The 18,069-nt window shown below is 32.4% G+C and overlaps 1 protein-coding gene and 1 non-coding gene across 2 annotated transcripts; one reads left to right on the forward strand and one right to left on the reverse strand.

Moving 5' to 3' along the window:
• Positions 1–1,844: 1,844 nt before the first annotated feature.
• LOC115721565 (small nucleolar RNA R71) lies at positions 1,845–1,951 on the reverse strand. Its single transcript, XR_004012580.2, has one exon. It is a non-coding gene; the product is annotated as a small nucleolar RNA R71 (small nucleolar RNA).
• A 6,383-nt stretch (positions 1,952–8,334) lies between these two features.
• On the forward strand, positions 8,335–9,489 carry LOC133034554 (uncharacterized). Its single transcript, XM_061109660.1, has one exon. The coding sequence runs from the start codon at positions 8,335–8,337 to the stop codon at positions 9,487–9,489; it is 1,155 nt and encodes a 384-aa protein (XP_060965643.1).
• Positions 9,490–18,069: the final 8,580 nt, after the last annotated feature.

Below are 18,069 nucleotides of genomic sequence, written 5' to 3' on the forward strand. Positions count from 1 at the left end.
CCAGTTGTCAAAGACTCCCACTCTCTCAACTTTTTGTGCCATTTTCTCCACTAAATGTAACACGAAAAATACCCATTTTGGAAGTATTTTGGCTCTATAAATAGGACCATAGAGAAGAGCAAAAATCAGATTTTAGTAGTGTTATTATACCAAAAATTTTATCTTTTTCTTTCCTTCGTCTTTATTTTACTTTATTAATTTTGGTGTAAAGACAATGCCTTTTCTAGGATAATTTTTTTGGCAAGACTCAAGTGTAAGTTCATGTAATTTTTATTTTTCTAATATATTAATTCTCTTTGTTGTTCATTTCCATATTTATTATATGAAATTTCTCTTCTTCTAAATTGCACTTTAAATTTAATAGTACCTTTTATATAAGTTCAGTCATGCTTTTCTTATGTAAGTTAGGTTATTAATTATTAGGGTGTTTATTATATTATATGATTTTTACTGCATTCTGCCGGTGGTATTTTTCTAGTGGGCTTAATTATACACATTTTCCAACTATAATTAATGCTGTAGAATTATAGTTGAGGTTAAGGAATCAATTTTATTAGGAAAATATAATTGCATGTACAAAGCTTGTGTCTTCCATAATCATTTTCTGATCACTTCTCATTTTAATTACTTGTTTAATTTTTGAAAATCATTTTCTCAATATTCTCACATCACATTCAAAGTTCTTATTTTATTCTCGTAAAATTACTAACTGTCCTTTTGAGTGTATTTTTCCTCCCTGTGGATACGACATATAGCCCGTTTACTACCGCGACCGCAATGTAACTAATTGGGCGACATCGATTTTTGGAGCCGTTGCCAGGGAGATTTCTGCGCTACAAGTGGTTAGTGTAGTAGTTTTATTTTTTTTTATTTTTTTTTGTCTCTCTTTATTTGTTTACATAAAAAAAAAAAACTTTTTAGTTAATATAATATAATTTAGTGTTTTTTTAAGTTATATATAGATTCAAAAAAAAAATTATTATATATTATATATTATTATTATTATTATTATTATTATTATTATTATTATTCTGTACTCTTTTAGTAAAAAAAAAAAAAAGAAGCAAGTAGTTTATTTATTATTTTTTTTTGTTAGTGGTACAAACTGAGATTATTCTATCTAAGAAAGATTGGCTTTAAAGGTTTGTGGTAGAGTACCCTCTACACTTTCTAGCAACCCCGGGGAGTTCTAGTAAAAGTGTTTGACGAAGCGGTACCTTGGCAACCTTCCCAATCGGCCTGGGAATATCTTGTGTGAATACCCTTGCATTATTACATAGTTGTAATTTACATTATTTAACAAGTGAAAATACAAAAAAAAAAAAAAAGTGAATGTCACGAAATAGAGAAAAATTAGGGAGATTTGTAAAACAACAAATTGAAATTTTAGAAAACTCTCCTAAATTGTCTTCTTCCACTCATTCTCATTCACCACCATCACCCATACTTCCTGCACTGCCAATGATGGCTCAACAACAGGAAATCCAACCAAGAACGCTACAGGATTATCTACATCCTACGCGTACGGCCACACCTTCATGCATAATGTATCCCATGAATATGTCCAACTTCGATTTCAAACCTAGCATGATTCAACTTTTACCAACCTTTCATGGTATGGAAAATGAGAGTCCATATGTGCATATTCAGGCCTTCGAAGAGGTGGTGGCCACATTCAACAACCATGCTGACATCATAAACTTGGTGAGATTGAAGTTTTTTCCTTTCTCACTCAAGGATAAAGCCAAAAGTTGGTTGTATTCTTTAAGGCCAAGGTCTATTGGGACATGGAAGAAATGACAAAAGTATTTTTCTCTAAATTTTTCCCACCCCATAAGACTGGCAACCTTAAGAGGCAAATCTCTACCTTCAGCCAAAAGGACCACAAAACATTTCATCAGGTCTGGGAGAGGTTTAAAGATTTGATGGGCCAGTGCCCACATCATGGATACGAAAGTTGGCGTCTTGTCAGCTATTTCTACTACGGTCTCACAGCCGACGAAAGACAATTCGTACAAATGATGTGCAATGGCGACTTCCTTCAAAAAGATCCCGAAGACGCTTTGGAATATCTTGAAGAAATCTCTGAAAAATCCTACACATGGAGTGCACCAAGTCCTACGGATAAGCCACGAACAGCCGGAGTCTACCAATTGAAGGATGAGGATAGTGTGAAAGCTCAACTTGAAGCTCTGAAAAAACAATTTGAGACTTTCAAAACACAAGAAGGTAAAGCACTCCAAATGGTTGCAAAAGTGGAAAAGCAAGAACCATGCTTCATTTGTGGAGGGACTGATCATCAACCACAAGAGTGCCCTAATCTTAGTATGTTGAGGGGAGGAGATGAGGAACAATGTAATGCCTTAGGGGATTACAAGAAGCCTTATAATGCCTACTCCAACACATACAATCCTGGTTGGCGTAACCATCCCAATTTCAGTTGGAAGGATACAAGTCAAAATCAAGCATTTGGGAGCCAATGGAAACCTGATCAACAAAATAATTCTCTTGAGAATTCCATGAAAATTCTCGCAGACTCTCAACTAGAGTTCAAGACTTATTTTGCTCAGGTGATAGAGGAATTGAAGGACATAAAGATTCAATTAAAAAAGTTAAATGATTCTTCAGCCATTCAAGAGCGTGGTAAGCTTCCCACTGAACCTCTAATCACTCCCAAAGGGCAACATATGGCACAAACCTCTACTTCTTCAGAGTCTAATATAAAGGGGGTTAATGCCATTACTACTGGAAGTGGTCAAATAACAGTATCACCATTACCTAAGACCACTAGTGTACCAATGCCCGCTCCAGATGTTGATGTGCCACAAAACCTTCCAGTGAAGGTGCCCTTCCCTCAGGCTTTGAAATCTTCTAGGAAGGTACTGGAAAATCAAGGTGAAATCCTAGAAAATTTAAAACAAGTGAAGATCAACCTGCCTCTCTTGCATGTGATCAAACAAATACCAGCATATGCCAAGGTCATCAAGGATTTATGCACCATGAAATGAAAGCACCATGTCAAGAAAACTGCATTCTTGACAGAACAAGTAAGTGCGGTGATCGAACAAAAGATACCGATCAAATACAAAGATCCAGGTTGTCCTACTATTGCTTGCCGAATTGGGACACAAGGATTTGGTCAAGCTCTCCTAGACTTAGGCGAAAGTGTTAATCTCATGCCTTATTCAATTTACTTGCAACTAGGTTTAGGAGAAATCAAGCCCACATCTGTGGGGCTACAATTGGCTGACCGCTCAATCAAAAAGCCACGAGGAATAGTTGAAGATGTCTTGAGTAAAGTTGGAAAATTCTATTACCCCGCTGACTTTTTGATTTTGGACACTCAGTCTGAGGTTAATACTGAGTCAAAAATTCCCATCATTCTCGGTAGGCCTTTCCTTGCAACAGCCAATGCTCTCATTAACTGTAGGAATGGTCTCATGAAATTATCTTTTGGGAATATGACTATGGAGGTCAACATTTTTCATGTTGCGAAACAACCACAAGACGAGGAGAAAGATTGCTATCATACTGACGTGATAGACACAATTGTTGAGGAGGAAGTTCTTATTCATGATGATTCTGATTCTTTAAATGATCTCCTCCATGACTTTGATACTGAAAATATGCTTTATCCACTTGAGGAAGCCAATATTTCTTCTATTCTTGAGATGTCCCAGGATGAAGCATCACCGTCTCAATATGAGAATTTGCGATTCCAGACCCGATCTATGAAACGCTTCTTCGGGTCCATGTGCGATATTGACAAATTTTGGTAAGAGGGTAGGCTTACCTAAGGAGATCATCTTTGTGACTCTGGCCTACCCGGAATGATCAGGTTGTTTCTATTTCTGTTTATGTTTATATATTATTCGCTATTTATTTCATTTGTTATCATTTTTTTTTGTTTTTTTAGAGGATCAATATCGCTGATATCCATGGTTGCTTGCTCTCCAGGTGTTCTCTTTCCTTATTCTTTTAATTTTTATATCTTTAGACATTGAGGACACTGTCTGATTTTAGTTGGGGGTGGTGAGCATATTCAAGTATTTTTTTTTACTTTTGTCATATTAATATTTTCATGGTCAAATTTTTCAAAAATTACTCATTTATTCTTGTAAAATGTTATTTTAAGCCAATTTTTGCTATCTTTGTTACTTAGAATTTTTCTAGAGTTACAAAATACACATGCCAAACTTTGTGGTAAGATGGTTGTTAGCACATATTTGCTTAGAAATTTTGCCAAGTTTAAGTGTTCATTTTTTTTTTGAGTGGCGAGATTTGAGAAAATAACTTTTGGATTTTCATTGATTCTTAGAAATGGTTATAATTATTTTGGACATGGTACTAGGGTTTGATTGGATGTTGCTTTAAGGGATAATTTTTTTTTTTTATAGACAAATCTTATTAGGGAGCCTTTGTGTAATTATTTTTTTTTTATGTGAAAAAAAGTGAAAGAAATTACAAGAGGAACATTTCCATCATTATATCCAACATGTTGCCTCTTGTTCTTCAAAAAAAAAAAAAAAAGAAAAAGAAAAAAAAAATTGCAAGAGCAACATTTCTATTCATTTGTTTAATATGTTGCCTCTTGTTCAAAAAAAATTATAGTATATTATTTTTTTTATTTTCTTTTTATTTTTTTTTTTGGCTCCTAGAATAAATGTAAAAGATTGTCTATTTTCGCTTAAAAGTCCCGAAAAGCTGGTTTGTGGTACTCTTTATGGTGGTTGTCCAAATAATTCATAACCTATCTTTGTTTCAATGTTTATTCAAATGTTTGTCCTAAATTGATCTATCTTTTTCGAGTGCTCACTTCTCAATTTCCAACTCCATGAGTGAAATCCTTAGCCATGAATAAATATTTTCAAAAACCTGTGAGGGTAATGGAGTTGAGACTTCTACTTGGTACATTTTTCGAAAGCATTTATGTGTTATGGTTTGTGGTAAGGATGTTCAGGTTTGGTGCACACACTCACACTCTAGATTTATTCAAGGTAATTCTGTATAGTTCTTATTGGCTTGTTATTAACATTTTGCTTGAATATTTGTGTCATTTTTGAAAATTTTGATTTGAAAATATCATGTTGACATTCTTTTCTTTCGCTTGAATTGCTAGAGACTAGCTATAAGCTAGTTGGGGTTGTGATTAAGGCTCAAATTTATACATTTTAAGTCTTTATTAATACATATATAATTAATGTAAATTAAATATTTCATGGTTTTAATTGTAAATTTATTTTAGTTAGAAATATTTAATTTATTTTAAAAATTTGTGTTATTTTTCAGATTTGAGTAAGTGATAAAATAATGGCAAGCCCAATGAAATTGACCCACTCCAACTATTTATCTTATGCATTTCTCTCTGGGGTCCATCCAATTGTCAATTGGTTCCAACGTCCAAGCCCACCATATACAAATTGAAGATTCAATTCAATCAATGCAAATGGACAACTCCTTTAATCTTGAGTCTTGGCAACTAGCCAAAGCCCATACTCATTATCGAATGGCCCAGAATATATATGTATAAATATTTCATTTCATCAATGAAATTCAAAAATTGTGAGTCCACGTCTTCTTTCAACAAGACCCACGAAGCCATTTCCCCAGCTGCAAGTAACGCATACAATTCCAGTTGTCAAAGACTCCCACTCTCTCAACTTTTTGTGCCATTTTCTCCTCTAAATGTAACACGAAAAATACCACTTTTGGAAGTATTTTGGCTCTATAAATAGGACCATTGAGAAGAGCAAAAATCAGATTTTAGTAGTGTTATTATACCAAAAATTTTATCTTTTTCTTTCCTTCGTCTTTATTTTACTTTATTAATTTTGGTGTAAAGACAATGCCTTTTCTAGGCTAATTTCTTTGGCAAGACTCAAGTGTAAGTTCATGTAATTTTTATTTTTCTAATATATTGATTCTCTTTGTTCTTCATTTCTATATTTATTATATTAAATTTCTCTTCTTCTATATTGCACTTTAAATTTAATAGTACCTTTTATATAAGTTCAGTCATGCTTTTCTTATGTAAGTTAGGCTATTAATTATTAGGGTGTTTATTATATTATATGATTTTTACTGCATTCTGCCGGTGGTATTTTGTCGATTTAAATTATATGATATGATAGTATTTTTAGAAGTAGTATTAATTTAATTAGAGAACATATTTTTCTAGTGGGCTTAATTATACACATTTTCCAACTATAATTAATGGTGTAGAATTATAGTTGAGGTTAAAGAATCAATTTTATTAGGAAAATATAATTGCATGTACAAAGCTTGTGTCTTCCATAATCATTTTCTGATCACTTCTCATTTTAATTACTTGTTTAATTTTTGAAAATCATTTTCTCAATATTCTCACATCACATTCAAGGTTCTTATTTTATTCTCGTAAAATTACTAACTGTCCTTTTGTGTGTATTTTTCCTCCCTGTGGATACGACATATAGCCCGTTTACTACCGCGACCGCAGTGTAACTAATTGGGCGACATCAATTGTCATTTATCATATTTATTAATTGAACCATACAAAGTATCATAATTAACAAATATGCCCCTAATAACTCTTTCTTTACAATTTCGCCCTTACTTAGTGAAAAATTCACAAATAGACATAGTCTAAATTGAGAATTATAATTGATTAATCAAAACCAATTATATGAGTCTTACAAGCAATATTATCTCAAGTAGTGCGGAGACCATGGGTCTATATAACCGAGCTTCCAATAGGTAGATCAAGAATTTATCAGTAAAATTCACTAACTTATTAATTCTTTGTTGAATCCACGCAAAGAACTTAGAATTTCACTCTCAGTATATAGAATGCTCTATATGTTCTGTTAGAACTATTATTTTCTGTAGTGACAAATTATGTCAAGTAGCATTCTAGTTGCGTCTGGGACTCGTAGTGTTTTGTCTGGGGTTCGTACTGTTAGTGTTAGTCCACGTCAGCAAAGATATTTTAGGTTTCAATTGTTCAGATGGTAATAGCTATCTATTTCGGGTTTCTTGGTTTAGCTGGGTATAAATACAATTTCTGGGTATTTTGTTGACGAACTTTTTTTATCGGAGATTTGGGATTACGTTTCTTTTTTCTTGTTTCTTCTGTATGTTCCATGGCAGGTCAGATCTTGGAGCTTGAGGATGTTCATCAATGGCAGAATGATCTGAATTTGGAATTGCTGAGTTCAAACTGAAGGGAGTTCAGTGTCATCTTCATCATCAGATCTGAAGGGATTTCAGGGAGCTCAGTTGCAGCACAAGGGATTGTGCATTAACAATCAGTGTTCTTGATTGTTGTTCGTAATTCATTACTAATTGCTCTTAAGGTTGTATTTGATTCCTTTAGAGAGAATTGGAAATTGTAATATGAACCTTTGAGAATTAGTGGATGAATTTACCCTGGTTCGGGGAACCCAAGCACTAGCCGCCTAGAATGAGTTTCTAGGGCAGGTGAAGCTTGTAAAATTTTGGTGTTGAATCTTTGATTTTGTTCTTTTTATATTCAAGCTTAAATCAAGATAAAATCAATCTAAATATGAAAAAGATAGGTTAGACAAGAACTTGGGCTTACATTTGGTATCAGAGCCAGCTAATTCTTTTAGAAATATTGATCCTTAGGGTTCTTGCAAGATTCGTTATTCTGAAATTTATTGTTGCTGCAATTCTTTATTTTTTTGCATTTTTTCTTTCTGCAACACCCAGTTGGAACTAACCCCCTCTCCAGACATGACTCTGGGAGTTAACTGCTCTCTATCTTTGTTTTGTTTTTCCTTGTTAGTACAGGAATGGAGATGTTCAGAGAAGGAGGGTCCACATCACGACCCCCAATGTTGGAAGGTGCTAATTACCCATACTGGAAAACCAAAATGCGAGCATTCTTGTGGGCGGTGAATGAAAGAGTTTGGATGGCCATAGAAGATGGTTGGACATGCCCAACGATGATGGATAACGGTGTCACCAAACCAAAACCTACGAGCTTGTGGACTCCAGATGAGATGGAGAGGGCCAATTTTAATTCGAAGGCCATGCATGTTTTGTTCAATGCAGTATCCACAAATCAATTGAAGGTCATTGCAAACTGTGAGATGGCCAAAGAGGCTTGGGAAAAACTACGAATTAAAAATGAAGGAACGGATGCTGTAAAGAAATCCCGTCTTCGTGCTTTGGCAAAAGCGTTTTTAAGATTTATCAATGGAGGAAGAAGAAACGGTGGCTGAGTTCCATGCTAAATTGTGTGACATATCAAATGAATCTTATGCTTTGGGAAAGACTTATTCTAATGCAAAGCTGGTTCGTAAAGTCCTTGGAGTTCTACCTAGGAGATTTATGTATAAAGTAACCTCCATTGAAGAAATGAGAAACGTGGAGGAACTGGATCTTGATGAACTGATTGGATCCTTGCAGAATAATGAAATGTCATTAACAAGGTGGAAGAAAGAAAAAAAGAAGATGGATGTGAACAAAGAAAAAGGGGACAACAATATTGCGTTCATTCACAAAGAAGAAAATAAGTCTATCCCAGATTTGTCTGCTGGTTTCTCAGATGAAGCTCTAGATTTGCTGACCAAGAACTATGCAAAATTCTTGAAAAAGAAGTATAAGAAACTGTGTTCTGAAGGTAAGGAAAATGCTTCCAAAAGAAATCCTCTTGGGAACTTCTGGCATGGTCAGCAACCCAGTGATAATAAGAGCATGGGCATTCAGTGTAGAGAATGTGATGGGTTCGGACACATTCAGGCCGAGTGTGCTAACACTCTCAAAAAGAAGAAAGCCCTTGTTGCCACCTGGAGCGATAGTGACGAAGAAAAAGACTCTATTGCAAGCAAAAGTTCTAATGAGGATAGACAGGTAGTGGCTTTCATGGCTCAAAGTCATCAGTCTGTTCAATCTAAGGATGATGGAGTCTCCACTGTGTCTGAAGTCGACAGTAATGGAAGACAAAATGCATATGAAGAGATGTTTGCTCAATGGGAATATATGACCAAGCAGATTAGAGGTCTGAATAGTGCCAAGGAGCAGATAGAGTCTGAAAAAGTCAAGCTGGAGGACACTGTTAAGAATCTCAACAAACTTCTTGATGAGAATGACAATGAGATCTACAAGCTTTCAGCTGAACTCATAAGAGCTAAAAAGGCTTTAGAGTTTATCCCTCCAGGAACGGCTGCCATCAATCAAACTCTTCAACTTCAAAAACCTTATTGTGATCCAACCTCTATCGGATACAAGATGTTGTATAAGCAAGGAGATAACTTGGGGGTAGAAGAGTCCATTACACCAGTGATCAACCTAGACAAAAAGGATGACAAGCAATCATCATTTCCCTCGACACCTCAGTCCTCAGACCCCACTGGAAAATTCCATGTTCCATCTGGACCTACCAAGGTGAAGTTAGAAGGAAGAAGAATTGCCCCAGAGAATATATCTCAGATGGAGAGATTCATCCCACTGTGTCACTTCTGTAACAAGAGGGGTCATATTTGACCCAGATACTATAAGCTGCAGAACTACTTGAAAGATATGATCAATCGACCTATGAGTTTTCAAAAACCCAATAAAACTCGAAAGGAAGGATCTCAATGTGAGTGGAGATTGAGGGCTGATCGTGAATCGAATGTTGGGTTGGTAGCTCAAGTTTCACTTTCTGCATTTCTGGAAGGATAGTGGTACTTGGATAGTGGTTTCTCTCGACACATGACGGGCAACAAGAAATTGTTAGTCAATTACAAAGAAGCAAAGGAGGGAGTTGTCCCTTTTGGTGATGGAAATAAGGGCCATATTATTGGAAAAGGAGGATTGGTGATGAGTAGAGCTGCACCTCTTACTAAAGTACTGTATGTGAAAGGACTCAAGGAAAATCTGATAAGCATCGGTCAACTTTGTGATGCAAATTACACTGTAAGTTTTTCTAAAACTCATTGTTTAGTTTCATTTGATGGGTGCTCAGTCTTAACAGGGAAGAGATCTAGTGATGGTAGTTATTTGTTGGACAATGTTGTCCTATGTAATAGTGCATCATTGGATAAATCAGATATTGGAGACTTTACTGCTATTCCAAAAGTTTTAACCAAAAGAAATAAGAGTGTTAAATCATCACCTCGTCTTTCAAGAGCTCATTCACTATTATTAGTGCTATGGTATGGTCTTCTAAACCTTATATTGTTGAATCTTGGGTTTAAACAAAGAAATGATGATGTTTTTGTCCTAGTGTATGCTGGTTTTGATCATGTTGTACATCGTACTCCCTTGCTTCAAAAGAAATATGATACACACATGATATGTTGTCTAGTGTTCCTCATTGCTTGTTTATGTGTCTTCATGTGTGATAATGAAAGTTCCACAAACATTTCTCAAAATGCACGTTGACTCAAAATATATAGATAACGGATATCATTTTTTAGAATTGGTTGAGTAAAAATACATTGGATAATCACATATTATTCTTGATGCTCTCTTGGATTTTTGTTTAATAAAGCCTTGAATTCTCATATTAATGTGTGCAACTTGGGAAGTTTTTTTTTATGTGTTCTATCTGATTAATTCGTTGTGGTATATGATCATTATCTTTCTCTGTTTGTTCAACTAAGCCTTGATTGCTATCATTTTTTTCTATGAGGCACTTCATGTCCCATCTACAGGTTCTCCAGTTCTATCGAGGAAGCTCTAAATAGGTGAATTTTTCAGGATCTTTTGAACCTTTATTTTTCCCAGCTAAAAATGCTACCTCTTTTAGATGCAATGGAAGAGCTTTCTTTAGTCCATTTACTAATAAGTAGTATGCTCCTTCTATATTAGTATTTCTGATTATAAGAGGACGACTACATCTCTGAGGGGAGTTAAAGCGGTAGCTGGTTGCAAAAGAAAGAGCCGGAGTGTCTAAAGATAAAAAAGGCAAAAAAAAAAAAAATGGGCAGCTGTCTATTTCGGTTGGGACTCGTAGTGTTTTGTATGGGGTTCGTACTGTTAGTGTTAGTCCACGTCAGCAAAGATATTTTAGGTTTCAATTGTTCAGATGGTAACAGCTGTCTATTTCGGGTTACTTGGTTTAGCTGGCTATAAGTACGATTTCTGGGTATTTTGTTGACGAACTTTTTTATCGGAGATTTGGGATTACGTTTCTTTTTTCTTGTTTCTTCTGTATGTTCCATGGCAGGTCAGATCTTGGAGCTTGAGGATGTTCATCAATGGCGGAATGATCTGAATCTAGAATTTGGTGAGTTCAAACTGAAGGGAGTTAAGTGTCATCTTCATCATCAGATCTGAAGGGATTTCAGGTTGAAGACATGTTGAAGAAGAGCTCAGTTGCAGCACAAGGGATTGTGCATTAACAATCAGTGTTCTTGATTGTTGTTCGTAATTCATTACTAATTGCTATTAAGGTTGTATTTGATTCCTTTAGAGAGAATTGGAAATTGTAATATGAACCTTTGAGAATTAGTGGATGAATTTACCCTGGTTCGGGGAACCCAAGCACTAGCCGCCTAGAATGAGTTTCTAGGGCAGGTGAAGCTTGTAAAATTCTGGTGTTGAATCTTTGATTTTGTTCTTTTCATATTCAAGCTTAAATCAATATAAAATCAATCTAAATATGAAAAAGATAGCTTAGACAAGAACTTGGGCTTACATGTTCCACCATATAGACACATCATTAGTTATCCATTGTTATAATCCTAATTTGATCAATGATCCTCTATATGAATGATCTACATTGTAAAGGGATTAGATTACCGTTACACCCTACAATGTATTTAATCCTTAAAACACTTAACCCCATATAAATGATATTTCAGCTTATGTGAAATGAGATCTCCACCATTTATTTTTCGTTTGGTCAAGCTCGAAGGAGATCATCCTTTACTTACTATTCGCCAGATAGAAGCTATAGATTCCATGTTTATGTTAGCGATCCCACTCAATTGCACTACCGTGTTCCCAAAATGTACGTATCACCCTGACCTAAAAGTAGGCTTAACTAACAAATTAAAGAACACGAATAGCCTCTCAAGATCGAGCCTAATCATAACAGGATTAAGATCATTTTATCTAGGATCAACTAGGCGATATTGACTTGAATAGATATTACGGTAAGTTTAATAAATCTAAGTCAAAGTTCAATATCGGTCCCTTCCAATGCATACTCCATGCATCCAACCTGAGCTTTACTTTAACCAATGCTCTGGAAAGAACATAGCATTTCTCCAAATGCAAGTAAACTCTTGTTGTAGATTATCATATCAGTAAAACCCTATGTCTGATAAATCTAGGAAACTTTATTCACATAGTCATGTTTACTTTCCAATGTGTTGATAGCACAATAAATAGGATCAAGTATGTGAAAAGGGTTTTAGATGAATTTATACATTATGTACATATAATCATGAAATAAATCATGTGAATCATGCAACATTAAATGTTATTTCTCATCTATATTAATAAGTAAATCTGATTATATTGAAATGAGTTTTATTTAAGGCATAAAACCCAACAAGAAGCTGATAAGATAGAATAGCGTTGACTCTCGCCTAAACGGGACAACGCTGGATTCCAATCTTGATCGAATAAATGGTTGCTAGAATGTTTACATTTTAAATGAGCTGACAACTCTATAAAATGAATGATAGCTTTGACTCTCGCCAAAACGGGACACTGATATCAGTTTGTTTAAAAACCTTGGAAATTATTTAGGATTGTACTTTTTAGTATTTTCTCTTATCATTCCTACATGCTATGTGCCTATAATTTCTGAATTGATTTTGTGTAAAACCATTATTGATTTCTATTTATTGATTTCTATTATTTTGTAGTATCCTGTAAAATCATGATGAATTCCATGTTATCACTGTTGACTGAAAATAAGCTAAATGGATCTAACTTTCCTAAATGAAATGAGAACATTAACATTGCTCTCAAAGGAGAAAGTGCCTTGTTTGTGTTAACTGAGCCGTATCCTGAAGTGCCGGGGGATAATGCATCCAAAGCTATGAAAGAAAAGTATGAGCGTTGGCAGAAAGCAAATGACAAAGCTCTATACTTTATGCTTTCCAGCATGGTTGACACCCTTAAAACTCGATTTTCTAAAACCGAAAAGGCTGCTCAAGTAATGACGAAGTTAACTGAGCTATTCGGTAGGGCATCTCTTCAGTCACGCTTTGACGCGACTAAGAAGTATATCAATGCACGGATGGAACCCCATCAAAACGTGTGTGATCATGTTCTCCTCATGGCAAGTTATTTCCAAGAAGCCTAGGATCATGATGCTGAAATGGATCATACTACTCAAGTAAGTCTTATCTTGAATAGTCTGACTCCAGCATTTCTGCCCTATACATCAAGTTATGTCATGAATAAGAAGGACATAGAGTTTCATGAATTAGTCAATGACCTTCAAACTTATGAAAATTTGATTGGAGGACCAAAGAAGAAAGGGAGTAAGCCTCAAAATTCTTAGAATGGTAATGGGACGGTCAAACCTAGAGCAAATATTGAATCTACTTCTAAACCCAAATCGAAGAAGAAGTGGAAGAACACCAAGAAGCGTGCAAAAGCCATGAAAAACAAAAAGGCTGCTGCTTCTGGTGACGCTACACTCAAAGGTAAGTGTTTCTAATGCAATGAGAAAGGTCATTGGAAACCCCAATGTCCTAAAATTCTTGCAAAGAAACAAGGTAATTCTATTTATAAACTTTAAGAGTTTTAGTGAATTATTATCCAATTGGATTTATGATTCTTGACTAACTTTGTTTATTTGTTTCTTCTTCTTATAGGCCAAGCTACTTGAACTCAGATGTTATCTTCCTGAGTTGGATCGGAAAGCTGGACCAAGGGTGAAATCGTCCAGATGAAGATGAAGCTCTTCTATCTGTTTTTGAATTAATTGTTTTAGTTTAAAGACAATTTGGATTTATAATTTTAGTTAGGGATTTTTATCCCTGTTTTTCTCATATTGTTTCAATATTTTTTTTATTATTAATAAAGTTTATTTTATTTTCGAATTCAAACCAATTGCAATTTATGAGAATGAGCTTCATTTACTTTATCTTTCAACACAATTACCACATTATATTTATATGTTTGTATGTGTAAGTGTTTTTATTATTGATGCAAATTCTATAATATTTACAACTCTTCATAGAGTTATATTAAATAAACACTAGAAATTATTTCTATGTTTATTAATAATTGTTAATTCTAATACAATTATTAAGAATTTGTTAAATAAAAGGATCTTTTGATCTGATAGGGGTGGAGAAAAGTTAAGAAAACTATGCAGTTCAACGATCTTTTATATCTAATGAACTCTGGATAGTATTCAACTCCACATAAACTCTATTACACTTAGAGAATCATGACCTTTACAACCTTTAGGGGTGGATCATAATCTCTATTTACTTAGGGGTGGATATATTCCACAATACCCTATGTAACACATATTTTCTTTAAACATGGTAGTAATATAATGACTTAGCTATTATCAATATAAATCCTTGATCTTGATTGTCTGTTCCAATTAGTTTTACTGTTGTAGTAAAAATTCATACCTATATAAGTTCTTTGATAAAGTTTCACACTACCTTAATTGAGTGGGAGAATTTTAAAATTCTATACCCATCTTCATTAGGTTGATACTTGTGATAGGTACTTAAGAACACTACTGAAAAGAAAATCTAACCATTCACATGGATAGGTATAACTTATCAGAATTCTGAGAATAAGATAAAGAACTCTAGTTCAGTCTATTCGAATGACTTGAACCAAGAATTCTTAATCCTCATAAAATTTTATGGTATCTTAATTTTGATTACTTAATCTCTCGCATGTATTTTTCACTTCAAATACTAGTCTGCTATGTTGATGACTTAGTCTTAACTTAAAGTTTTGGACTAATACAAAAAGTCACAACTAGGTGACTCTACAAACAATAAAGAGGTTAAAAGTATTATTTAACCAGACATCTGCTATTGAGTGGGAGCTATCTGAGATGTAATCAAATAAGGAGCATTAGAAGATATTCAAGAAAGATTTATGAAAGTGATCTATATGTTAGATATAGAGGAACTGTATATCAGTTATCCTTGTATATCACCAACTCATTCGAAATTATGAGATGGTGCTTACTTTGGGGGTGGAGGAGTTATTCTATAATAATTCAAGCTCTACCAGAGAAAAATTATAGCTTTGTAAATTCGAAATTACCAGAAAGTTATATTACTGAAGAAAAGTCTACACTGTATTATCTTAATTTCATATTTTAAAATATGAGAGATATGTCTTCTGTTTATTCAGATGTACTTTAAAACAGTAAGGATTTCAGTATCCCTTGATGAGTCATGCATATAGTAAAGGATGTTTCATAAATGTTTTTATGAACTAGTTTCCAAAAACTTGGGTGGATTCAAATATACTACACTTGATCTGAAGATCAAAGGGCTAGAGATCTGAATGGAAGGAGTCATTATATTCCACTGCACCAAATGTAAGGTTTTCTTAAACTCTTATGTGTTTATTTTCATTGTTTTAGAATTCATATTAGGATGTTAATAAAACATACTTGGTAGTAAATCTAGATCCTGGTAAAATATTTCCAACAACTGGCACCAGAGCCATGGTAATGATTTACTTTCATGTAATATGAATTAAAACGATGTTTTATATGTTTTGTGTTGATTTGGATAGTTTCATGTTGGTTTATGTGCTTATGTGATGAATATATGTGTTGTACAAAATTTTTCCATAAAAATAATTTTTCTATTTTTGAAAATATTTTATTTGGATTCCTTGTGAAAAATTAAGCAATTTTTGTTTTTTACGGAACTCGATTCTAATAAAAATTGAAAGAGTTATGATTTTTGGAAAATCGGGATTCAATGGTGTCCCCCACAAATTGCGATTTTTTGGATTTTTTCCAAAAATCCAATTTTTTCATGGGATTTTTTCCGAAATTCAATTTTTCCAATTTTAGATTTTTCCAAATTGAAATATTTCCTTTTTTAAATATTTCCAATTATGGTAAGATTTAAAAATTTGTTAATTTCTTTAATATTTATATATTATTTAATTATAAGATTAGATATTTTGATATTTAACATATTTTAAATTAAAAGATAACTTTATCTTTTTATTTAAAATATTATATTAAAATTATCTTATATGACAAATTAAATAATTAATAAATTTGAAATTAACATAGATATATTTATAGATACACTTACCATAATATTTTCAAATTCAAAATTTGTTATTTTGTTAAATATTTAATTATTTATAAATTATAAGTTGAAAAATGATATTTTTCTATATATATATATCATTTTTTTTCTTATTGAAAATTTATAAATCATATCTTAAATATTTAAATAACTTAGATATTTTGTAGAAATTTGAATATTGCTTAATTCGAGATATTTTGACATATAATTATGGTAATTATTATTTTCCTAAAATAATAATTATTCAACCAAATCTATTTTAAAATTAGTTTATTTTATTAAATGATAAGATTTGAAAGTGATATTGAAGATTCTTTCTTTCAAATAATTGATCTTATTTGATATTTAATTTAATTTGATAAACCTAGATATTTTAAAATTAGTTTCCTTTATTTTGAGATTTTAAGATTTTTTTTAACAACCCTAACTTTTCAAAATTTATTTGGTTAGTTTAAGAATAATAATTTAATTATATTAATACCTTATTTTATATCTGTTACATGGACAATGTTTGTTTATTTATTTATATTGTTTATTCAATTTTTTTTTTTAACAAACCTATTATTTATTTGATCTAAATTGCTATGATTAACTTGTTGACAGATCCAATGATCTGATTTTAATCATAGTCCGATTGTCAATAGATCTTATAAATAATTTGTAACAGGTAAATTTTGTACTTCTTTCATCTGTGTAAACCTAGTAACATGATAGGGCCCATCCAAATCATTTGACCTGTGTGAGCCTATATATTTGCTATTGGGCTTAGATGCATATAGGAAGCCCATTTAAGTTTTACTAAGTAAATGGACTAGGTTGCTAAAATAAAATTTGACATACGTAATTTTATTTAGGCCCAATTAGATTTGGGTTTATTCAATGAATAACAATTGTTTATTTAAAGGTTAAATTCCTCTCTTTTGGGCCTTGTGTGAGAGTTGGGGGCCAATAGAAGTGGGTACGACATACTGAACCCAGCTCCCCCTGACATGAACTACCCCAATTGTGAAGGCCCATTTGCCTTATTTAGATAATTGTATTAGGTTAATTATATTAGTCTAACCTAATTAAAATTAAATTAGCAACATAATTAACTTTTAAAATATATGAAATTTATTTTTCATTTTAATATTTTAAAGTTAATTTTAGAAAAACACTTACTTAATGATATATATTCTAGATAGTTATTTCTATACTAATTATTATTTCTAATATTAAATAGGAAAATATCATTGATTGTGAAATTAATTGTTTAATAATTAATTTTGGTAGAATCTAAGTTTAGAATATTTTCCTAGTATTAAACTAGAATTAATAATTAAGTTTTCTCTATACTTAATTATTAATTTCTTGAATTTAATACATTTAATTAAATTGAAAATTTCAATATCTAAGTTGATTTTCATCATGATACTTAAATATTGTTATTTTCATGTTATTTAATTAAAGTTGAAAATTATCTTCAGTTTGGAATTTTATTTCAGAATAACTTAAATATGAATAATTTTCAAAATATATTTTATTTTATTTTACTAATCTTTTTCCCACAATTTCGAAATTGCATTTCTTAAATGTAGAAATTTCGAATTTTATTTGAAAAATAGATTAAAGTTGAAAATTATTTATTTTAATTTTGGACCAACTTAAATCAATGATTTTTTCATTTAATGATTAATTAAAATAAATGAACTAAAATATATTATAATTAGAAATTGAATTAACTAGTCAATGAAAGTCTAGATAGATATTATCTGTTTTGCTTGAAGTATTTTTCTAGTGTATTTAATTAAATAGAAAATTAATATTTAAGTTGATTCTTAATCATGATACTTAAATATTTGAAATTTTTCTTAAATAT

The sequence above is a fragment of the Cannabis sativa genome, chromosome 2, assembly GCF_029168945.1.
Source record: "Cannabis sativa cultivar Pink pepper isolate KNU-18-1 chromosome 2, ASM2916894v1, whole genome shotgun sequence".
Lineage (NCBI taxonomy): Eukaryota > Viridiplantae > Streptophyta > Magnoliopsida > Rosales > Cannabaceae > Cannabis > Cannabis sativa.